Source organism: Rana temporaria, chromosome 4, assembly GCF_905171775.1.
Source record: "Rana temporaria chromosome 4, aRanTem1.1, whole genome shotgun sequence".
NCBI lineage: Eukaryota > Metazoa > Chordata > Amphibia > Anura > Ranidae > Rana > Rana temporaria.
Genome location: NC_053492.1, coordinates 283,837,405 through 283,847,534, shown reverse-complemented (window position 1 = coordinate 283,847,534; position 10,130 = coordinate 283,837,405). Strand labels below are relative to the sequence as shown.

The window sequence follows — 10,130 nt, the reverse complement described above, 5'->3', positions numbered from 1 at the left end:
TGAAAATTACACTGGCAGTGAAGGAGTTAACCACTAGGTAGCAGTTAAGGGTGTCCTAGGGAGTGCTTCTGTTAGGGGGATGTGGCTATGAGTGACAAGTCACTGATCGCTGTTCCCGATGAGAGGGAACAGATGATCAATGACAGTGTCACTAGGCAGAATGCTTGTTTACACTTGCCTCTCCCCGTTCTGCAGCTCTGTGACCCGATCGCGGGACACTGGCGGACATCGAGTCCGTGGGTCCCGCGGGCACAGAGCTCGCGGCAGGGGCGGGAATTTTAAAGTGACGTATATATACACATTACTTTGCCCAGCCGGGCCATTCTGCCGACGCATATGTACAGGAGTCGGTCGGGAACCGGTTAAGCCACAGCCAGTATTCAGCGCAATGAAAAGAACACCTCATTTTGCTGCGGCGCTCTGCCCCACACTTTTTCTCAGCTGCGGAGGCTTGATCTTGCATACAGGCCCACTGCTTTCAGAAAATGCCCCTGACCTATGTTCATCATTGTGCATCCAATCCAGATGCTTGTATATGACATCACATACAAGCATGTGGGATGGATGCAAAAGGTGGATCAGCAGGGATGAATGTGCCACGACAGGTAGATGTGTCTCATTTCCGCTTCCTTTCACCACTCTGCATATTGCGCATATCATAGATGAGAAGAGGGTACAGCAGTGGAGCGGATGGGTAAAATGGTACAGCAGTGGGGCTGATGAGTAGGAGGGGGTTTAGCAGTGGGACAGAAGAGCAGGAGGGTACGATGGTGGAGCAAATGTGCAGGGGGTACAGTGGTGGAAGAGATGAGAAGGGGGTTCAGCGGTGGGACAGAAGAGCAAGTGGGTTACAGTGATGGGGCAGATGGGTTCAGTGTTGTGCCAGATGAGAAGGGGGCTACAGTGGTAGGACAGAGGAGTAGGGGGGGGTTCAGTGAAGGGCCAGATAAGAAGGGGGTTATAGTGGTGGTACAGTTGTGCAGGGGGTACAGTGGCAGGGCAGAGGAGAAAGGAGGTACATTGGTGGGACAGTTGAACAGGGGGTTACAGTGCTGGGCCAAAAGAGCAAGGGGGTACAGAGGTGGAGCAGAAGAGCAGGGGGTACAGGGGTGAGACAGATGTGCAGGAGGTACAGTGGTGGGGTAGATGAGAAAGGGGGTTACAGTGGTGGGAGCAATGAGAAGGGGGTTCAATGGTGGGACAGAAGAACGGGGTACAGCGGTAGGGCAGATGTTCAGGGGGAGGGGTACAGTGGTTTAGCAAAAGTGCAGGAGGTACAGTGGTGGGAGAGATGAGAAGTGGATTCAGCGCTGAGACAGAAGAGTATAGTACAGTGCTAGGGCAGATAAGCAGCAAGGGTTCAGTGTTCTGCCAGATGAGAAGGGGGTTACAGTGGTGGAAAAGATAAGCAGGAGAGTTCAGTGTTGGGGCAGATATGAAAGGAAGGTGCATTAGTGGCACATACAAGCAGGGGATTACAGTGGTGGGGTAGAAGAGCAGGGGGTACAGAGGTGGGGCAGATATGCAGGGGGGTACAGTGGCAGGGAAGAGGAGAAAGGAGGTACATTGGTGGCACAGATGAGCAGGGGGGTACAGTGGTGGGGCAGATGTGCAGCGGGTTACAGTGGTGGAACAGATGAGCAGGGGGGTACAGAGGTGGGGCAGATGTGCAGGGTAGTATAGTGAGGGGACAGATTTGCAGGAGGTGTGAAGGTGCAGGAATTGGGGCTGATCTGAGGCATGAGAGTGCAGGATGTTAATTAGTCACTATTACTTAAGTAGTTTACACTAGCATTTACTTTATAAAAAATCATTTTCGTGATTGAGTGAAGTTAACATTTTATTGTTATAAAATCGGCACGCTCAATTTCTTTGAAAACATTTTTTGTCACACTGTGCTTAAAAGTTTGCCTACCCCTGGAATATACTGTATATCGGTCGCTGAGTGTATATATCTGCCAGGACAGTACAAATACCCCTAAAATGACCCCTTTTTGAAAAGTAGACAGTCCAAGGTATTTAATAAAAGCCATGGCGAGTTTTCTAAAGTTGTCATTTTTTGTTGCAATTTTTTTTTTAATTAATGAATTAAAGAAAAAATTCACAATAATTTTTTTTTTTACATATTGTCACCAGTGCAGTACATCATCATTATATGACTGGTGTGGCAGTGATCAGGGACACTGACTGGTGACATACTGTATGTAAAACATTTTTTATGATTTTTTTTTGCATACTGTGACCATAGTAACACTGTACTATGGAAAGGTGATCAGTTTTATTTTTACACATATGTATTCATCACTGCTATAAACAAACCATTGTTTCTGAATTAAATCCATTCATTCAGCGTTTACTATTGCGATTAGCTGTGACTGGCCACAGCTAATCACACGGTACATGGGCTGTGATTCGCCTTGTTTGTACCATTTGATTACTGTGACCAATCACAGAGATCAACACAATAGGACACAATGAATGGCATGAATAAAAGCCACACACAGTGTACAACTGTCATGTGATCTTCAGCGATTTGTCACAGCGATCACATGGTACCGACAGTGGGTGGGTACACTGATTTGTCATCTGCTGTGTCTGGTGGGCACAGTGGGTGACAGATCACGCAGCAGCACAGCCCATGGGGTGTGCGCGAGGCATGTTCTGGGAAGGATGTCATATGACGTCCACCCAGAATGAGAGAGCTGTTAAAGTATTTTATAAAGCCGGCCTTAGATGGATCAAATCGTGGCTGTTTCAGCAAAGACTGCCCAAGATTCAATCCATCTATAGGCAGGCTGATTGTAGCCAAGTCAATCTTTTGATCCACTTGGGTACAACCAGCATGTCGGATTTTTAGCATGCAATTATTGCTGCTAGCAATAATCACTGTGTTCTCCTGGAAAGGATGGCTCCCCGCCAGGAGAGCACAAAAGCTCCAAGGGAGGGACTGCCCCATCAACACTGACTGTGTTGATGGTGGAAACTAGCGGGGGTTGCAGGAAAGAAAATTGCATAATTATGGCTTGCTTAAAACGCTCTTTACAAATGTTAAAAGCAATGCACTGCTTGGGGCTGTGACTGATATGTTATCTTATTAGGTTTGCTGCCACACAAACATGCATTGTGAGAAGGAGCAGTAAAGCAAAATCAATGGGCATCATTGCCAAACAGGAATCAAATCCAACAGAGTATGCAATGAGCAAATATAAAAGTGAAAAACAATAAAAATGGGTGGAATATAGTAGGCATCAAGTGAACATGTTCCTGAATCTGAAGTGTTGAAAGCAGAAAAAATGGGCAAGCATAAGGATTTCAGCAACTTTGACAGGGGCCAAATTGTAATAGCTGGATGACTGGGTTAGAACATCTTCAAAACTGTAGCTCTAGTCAGATGTTCCCAGTCTGCTTTCAGGACCCACCAAAAGCGGTCCAAGGAAGGAAAACCGGCAAACCAGCGACAGTCGCGGGTGGCCAAGACTCACTGATGCACATGGCGAGCAAAAGCTGGCTTGTGTAGTCCGATGCATTAGAAGACTTACTGTAGCACAAATTGTTGAAAAACTTAACGCCGGTTCTGACAGAAAGGTGTCAGAACACACAGTACATTACAGCTTTTTGGGTATGGGACTGTGTAGCTGCAGACTGGTCAAGGTGCCCATGATGACCTGTGTCCACAGCCAAAAGTGCCTACAATGGGCAAATGAGCATCAGAGGTTGATCACAGAAAGAAGGTGGCCTGCTCTGATGATTTCAAGAATGGTTTGAGGAACACAACGAATTTGAGGTATTGGCCTCCGAATTTTCCATCTCTCAATCTAATCGAGCCTCTGTGGTATGTGCTGGAAAAATCCATCGGATTCATGAATACCACACCTCAACTCACAGGACTTAAAGTATCTGCTACTGATGGCTTGGTGCCAGATACCACAACATAGCTCCAGAGGTCTAGTAGAGTTCATACCTTGATGGGTTATGGTGGGTGGTCAAAATGTTAAAGCGGATTATACATAGAAACAAGGTTTTTAAAACTGTAATGATACGCATAAAATCATTTACATCAAACCAATTTATTTCACATTTATTTAAAAAAAAAACATATTTAAAAGACAATACATTCGTTAAGATTTTCTATTTACAATTTATTATATGATCAAAATGCAAGGTCAGCTTTGATGCGTGATGTTTAATGGAAGTTCACCAAGGCAAAAAAAAAACCTGGAGAATCTTCAGATATGAGCTACCAATCTACCAACTAAAGGGATGCTTACAATTCCTTGGAAGTAGGGATGAGCTCCGGCGTGTTCGCACAGTCCACGTGCAGAGCCCGGCAGGAAGTCGGCACAGTGCTGCGCTAACCACAGGCAGGGAGACATTTCCCGATCTCTGCAGCCGATTATTGGGACAACGTCTCCTTGCCTATGATTAGCACAGCACTGTGCCGACTTCCTGGCGGGCTCTGCACGTGGACTGTGCGAACACGCCAGAGCTCATCCCTACTTGGAAGTGAAGCTCAGGCTGTTCAGTATGCTGAGGGACATCACTGCACTGAAACAATGCCTGGGAATCAGATAATGGCAGCTTCCATTTAACACTTAAAAACAGATATTTTAATTTGTCAGAGTTCGCTTTAAGAAAACAATTTTAAAATTGAGCTTTATTAAATTATGTCAAACATAAAAAAAATAATGTTTCAGATTACAATTATTATAGTATAATTTTTTACATGCCAGCATGCAGGCAGTATCCAGTCACTATGTAGGTCATACGGTCACTTTGCACACTTGGTTTCTCCTTCTTTTCCAGTTTATACACTTTTAAGCACCAAATGTACCGGGCTTCCAGAGTGCACTGGGTGGTTGACTAATACTGGAGTCATCAGTTCACTCCAGTCCCACACTTTCCTTGTCCTTTTCACCTACTGTGTGGACTAGTGTAATAGGAAACAACGCCTTACTAACCACAGAACTAGCTTTTAGTGATTCATCTTTATGGTTAGCTGCCCCAGTGTGACAAGGTAAAATCAGCAAAGTATTACCTCTGAAGAAAAATAGAGGAACGCAAAAAGTCTAAACACAGCTTCGGTTTCAAAGAAAGTGTTTCAGTGTCGACGTAAGTAAAATCCCACACCTTGTTTTGACTCCACAAAAAAAATAAAAAAATTGTAATGAAAGAAAAAAAAAACCCCAACATAAACGTAGTTGTCTTCAGAGAGACAGATTTTAGGAATGTAAAAACAAATGAAAAAAAAGGAACAGATGAGCTTCAGATGTGGACAGGCTCAACTGAATACCATAGCCTCCAAGCCTTCGTCAGTCCTTTGGGCTTAACATAACTGGCCTGGGTCAGACCAATAACAAACCACAAAGGGCCCTTTGCATGCAACACTATTGTAGGAAGACAAAGCAAGATTGTGTGTGTTTAATGTGTATCAATTACAAACAAAAACAAATGAAAGCAATCTCTCTAATGAGGGACACTTCATCACCCTTACATGTTGAGAACAAATTCCAGAGGTCCGAGACTGAAAAGCAAACAGTACAACTTCCTTCTGTGAAAGACAGACGCAGCAGCCAGTGAGCTCCAGCTCTGTGGCCACTTAGCAGTGCTAATTCCCATTAAAAAGATCATAAATACACAGAGCAGGTTTATATACAATAAAAAAGGCAAATGTAAACCAGAAACCTCACAGCTCTCAAAACCACCATGAAATGTTGTTTTTTTGCTGTTACTTTAACCCCTCGGTAGCCCTTAGTAAGAGTCGGTGCAGATACTTTGGATTCAAAGGCAGGTGACAGGGTCTTGTACTGCACATACCGCTATTATAATGTGTTGCTGTTACATTTATTCAGCAACCTCCAAAGGCTTACCATAACTAATGTACAGAACTCTATACAAATTACTGGTATCAGTCCAGCTTCTTCCAAATGATGATGAAAGAAATAGATGAAAATATATCAGTAGTTACAATTTTAACCTAGACATTAAAGTGTATTTCCACTTTGCAATCAAATCCCCGCAATATGTTTACCATGGCATACCTAGATTTTTTTTTTTAACTATTTTTCACCTTTCTAATGGTTTCTTTGGAGTAGGTTTACACAGAGCACTGTGCAAAATTGTTTGCAATGTGTAATTAAGGGACAGATGTTGGGATAGTTCTTTTTACATGCATAACATACAATGAGGGAAATTGATCAAAATTGGAGGAGAAAGAGGATGGAGCAACTGTGCATGGCAACCAATCAGCTTCCATCTTTCCATTTGTAAAGCTTACCTGAGCAAGCTAAAGATATAAACAAATTGGTTGCCATGCACAGTTGCTCCACATTCTCCAGTTTTGGTAAATTCTCCAAATGTAACATCGAAGCCTTGAGGTCTTTAACATTGTTAGGGCAGACAGTGTGCACATCTAGTTTTGAACTGATAGTGAGATCTGCCAGCCAGTACAGACAAGGTTAGTTATAATAAACTCCCCAGCCACCTCCTTAACATTACATAGAAGGTGAAAGCTAGGTAGGATTTTAAAAGCAGATCTTAATGCTAGGAATGAAAATTGGCGAACAGGTAGGATTTTTTAATGCAGAAGAAGCATGCTTTGCATTACCTGCCTGTCTGACCCTGTACAGTAAGCTGCGCAAGCGCAGCAATGCTGAATGTAATGAAACATGCACATGCATGGAAGTTTCGTCATCTTGGCCCGGCCAATGACAGCAGCTAGCTATCAAGACCAGGAAGCCAGCCACCCCAAGATGTCAGCGGCAAGGCAGGAAGTTCCTGGGATGACGCTTCGCTGGATTTAAGGCCAGTATAGTTTTCATTTAAGTAAAAAGGTAAGCAGTAATTTTAAATATTGTTTAAATTATGTTATGTGAATGGGAACATGTAACAAATATAAAGTAGGTGTTATTCCAATTTACCTGCAAGAGTGGTATATACTTTACGTCTTTTGAGAGGTAAATTAACATATTCAGTATGTGAACTGCACATAACTGTCAAATCTTTTACATTAAAACAAAAATTCTGGGAATTTAGCTTCTGTTACCTGCTAAGCATTAAAAAAATCTTACATTTGTCACAGAACAAAGTCTTATTCCCTTAATACTGCACTGTGTGCCAATCCAGCAGACAGCAAGAGTTCTATACATATCAGTCAGGATTGTCAAGTCACTGACTATATTATTGAGCTTTCCTGCACTTAAAAACACTTTTATTGGTTGGTCGATTGCCGTTTGGTAGCATTATGTGGCACTTGGGTAGATCTGCAATCTGTGGAATTCTCTCCCAATTTGGCTTTTTCTTCTCTTGCAATTCTTTTTGTTAATCCACTAAAATACTTTTCACGGAAAGAGTTGTGACCATGGTATGGTAAATACTGTTCATCCGAAAGATGAGCATTGTGATCTTGTTCCTGTAAGAGAAAAATAACTGTGTAAAAGTGCATATAATAGAACACAGTGAAACAAAACAATTTTTCATTTGCAGGGCATATGGTATATCCTGGTTTTTAAGAATGCAACTGAAAGACCTCCAAACTAGATCTTCTGCAAAACAGTCTACTAATGCTCACAGGACACATCATTTGAAGTATTTTTAGTTTTAAGATGTACTGCATTTCAATTCTAAATTGCTCTGTAAGAATTACATAGATGAGCCAACGCTATCTCATGCAAACCAACGTCCATGAAAACACGGATTGAAGTTTTCTGAAAGGCAAGTTCAAGTTGGATATTCCAGTTTTAACAGTCATATTAAGGAAAATGTTATTTCCCTAGTAATCAAGAGAATATTTACACTTAAATCGTTATAGCCTCAGTTAGCAACAAAGTAAAGTATTTCAAAATAATCAGTATTTATCAATATGTCTGAAATTGAGAACTGGGCTAAACAAATATTCTGTAAATATAAGAGGCATGTGTAATATTTAAATCTTGGTGTCCTTTGTGTCTTTCTTTCAGATCTTTGAAGTAATTTGGAATGGACCTCCTGCACTGAGGAGTTTCTCTTAATAAAGATCAGTCACTGCTGCTCGCTCTCCTTGTGCAGTGCGACAGGTCTTATATCCTTCCCGTATAGATGTCTGCAGGCAGCCTTCTGTAGGTGGAACTGCTATGTTTCATCCACAGTTCTTCTCTTGGCACAAGTGTAGCACCCTCCTAGTTAAACTAGGGCTGCTAGGTAAATTGAGTTTTAGCTTTTTCTGTAAACAGGGGAGCAGAGATTGTTTTGGTCTGGTCTGGTCAAGGTTTCACAGCCTGGCAGTTTGATTGCTTCCCCCTACCTCTACAAGAAGCTTCTAGAGCTTAGAGAGGAGGAAAAAAATAGTCAGCCTGAAAATTGATCAGGGCCTAGCCAATCCCTGGGGAGCCGTGAACGGATGATGCCTCTGAAGCTGATAAATAGTCTGGAGATCTAAAGAGATTGTCTGGAGAGTTCCCAGCCTCAGGGGGCTATTGCCTCTGCAGTAGCCTAAGGACTGTGCCACTGTTTTGTGAGATCTCAGTAGCGCAGATCTGGCACCTGGAAGTGACTGCAGGACTTCTACAAAGTGATCTAGTCTAGAAAAGGACCATCTTACTCACTGGATTGTGTCTGGAGGAAGCTGGAATGTGTACTGCTGTACTGGGGAGTAAAGACCCTTAACTGATCCCTGTGACTGTACAGCGCTCCAGAGATTGGACTAAAAAAAAAACATATCTGGGTGGTAAAGCCATATGGTGCACACAAAGTAGTATTTATTTAAAAGTATTTACGGCCTTTGTGGCAATTGTGGAATACATGTAAAGCTTTAATTGGGGCAAATAAATAGCTAAAAGCTTAATAAGGCCTTGTACACAATAACAGCAGATAATGTGTCATCATCCTAAAACTAGCTACTTGTCTTAATACAACTCTTTTTTCACTAGGTACCAAGAAAACCCTAAAAGCATGGCAAAAACTTGCTCTGCTTCGGTGTTCACGCAAATGAGATCTAGTGGAGAAAAATGTTACGGGTAGAGATTAAAGCGGGAGTTCACCCATTTAAAAAAAAAAAAAAAATTTCTCCCCTTAGATTCCTGCTCGTTCGGTCTAGGGGAATCGGCTATTTGTATTAAAATATGAGCAGTACTTACCCGTTTTCAAGATGCATCTTCTTCCGTCGCTTCCGGGTATGGGTCTTCGGGAGCGGGCGTTCCTTCTTGATTGACAGTCTTCCGAGAGGCTTCCGACGGTCGCATCCATCGCGTCACTCGTAGCCGATGGATGCGACCGTCGGAAGCCTCTCGGAAGACTGTCAATCAAGAAGGAACGGCCATTCCCGCAGCCCATACCCGGAAGCGACGGAGAGGATGCATCTCGTAAACGGGTAAGTACTGCACATATTTTAAAACAAATAGCCGATTCCCCTAGAGAAAACGAGCAGGAATCTAAGGGGAAAAAGTGCCCTCTAAGGGTGAACCCCCGCTTTAATATGCAAATAATTACACTTACCAGTTAAATTGATATTAAAGTTACATTTTTTAATTATTTAAAAATAACAAACATGGTACACTTACCTGCTCTGTGCAGTGGTTTTTCACAGTGGCCCAGATCCTCCTTTTCACTGGTCCCTTGTTGGCGCTCCTGCCCCCTCCCTCTTGTCGAGAGCCCACACAGCAAGCAGCTTGCTATGAAGGAACCCCAGCCGAGCACCTGCTTGTTGTGTTCATTCAGACATGAAGCCTTAGTTCGGCCACACCCCCTCTCCCTCCTCATTGACTTTGACAGCAGCAGGAAACAATTCTACCACGCTGCTGTCTTAGCCAATGAGGGAGGGAGAGTTCCGGGCAGCCACGACGCTCGTGCAACATTGCTGGATCGAGATTGGCTCAGGTAAGTATTAGGGGGGCTGCTGCACACAGGTTTTTTTTTCTTAATGCATACAATGCATTAAGATAAAGTGCATGTAAGGTCAGAAGTTTTTTATCAAGTCACACTACTGTAGTAAATCTTTTCTACCATCAAACCTTGTAGCTATCTAGTATATTGTAAAAGTTTCCCAATGACATTTAAATGTTTGACACAAAATGGCTTAAGGCAGTTCTACAAAACAGTGTTTGAGGGCCATGAGGGTTATACAGCATTCAACCTTCTCTGCCAACTAATTGTACATG

The 10,130-nt window shown here is 42.8% G+C and overlaps 1 protein-coding gene across 1 annotated transcript in view; it reads right to left on the bottom strand.

Moving 5' to 3' along the window:
• Positions 1-6,727: 6,727 nt before the first annotated feature.
• Positions 6,728-10,130, bottom strand: part of TRMT11 (tRNA methyltransferase 11 homolog) — a 76,328-nt gene continuing 72,925 nt past the window's right edge. Inside the window, exon 13 of the mRNA XM_040350379.1 lies at positions 6,728-7,408. Within this exon, the coding sequence (XP_040206313.1) occupies positions 7,208-7,408 (201 nt within the window). The 3' untranslated portion in view covers positions 6,728-7,207. The remainder of the gene's footprint in view (positions 7,409-10,130) is intronic.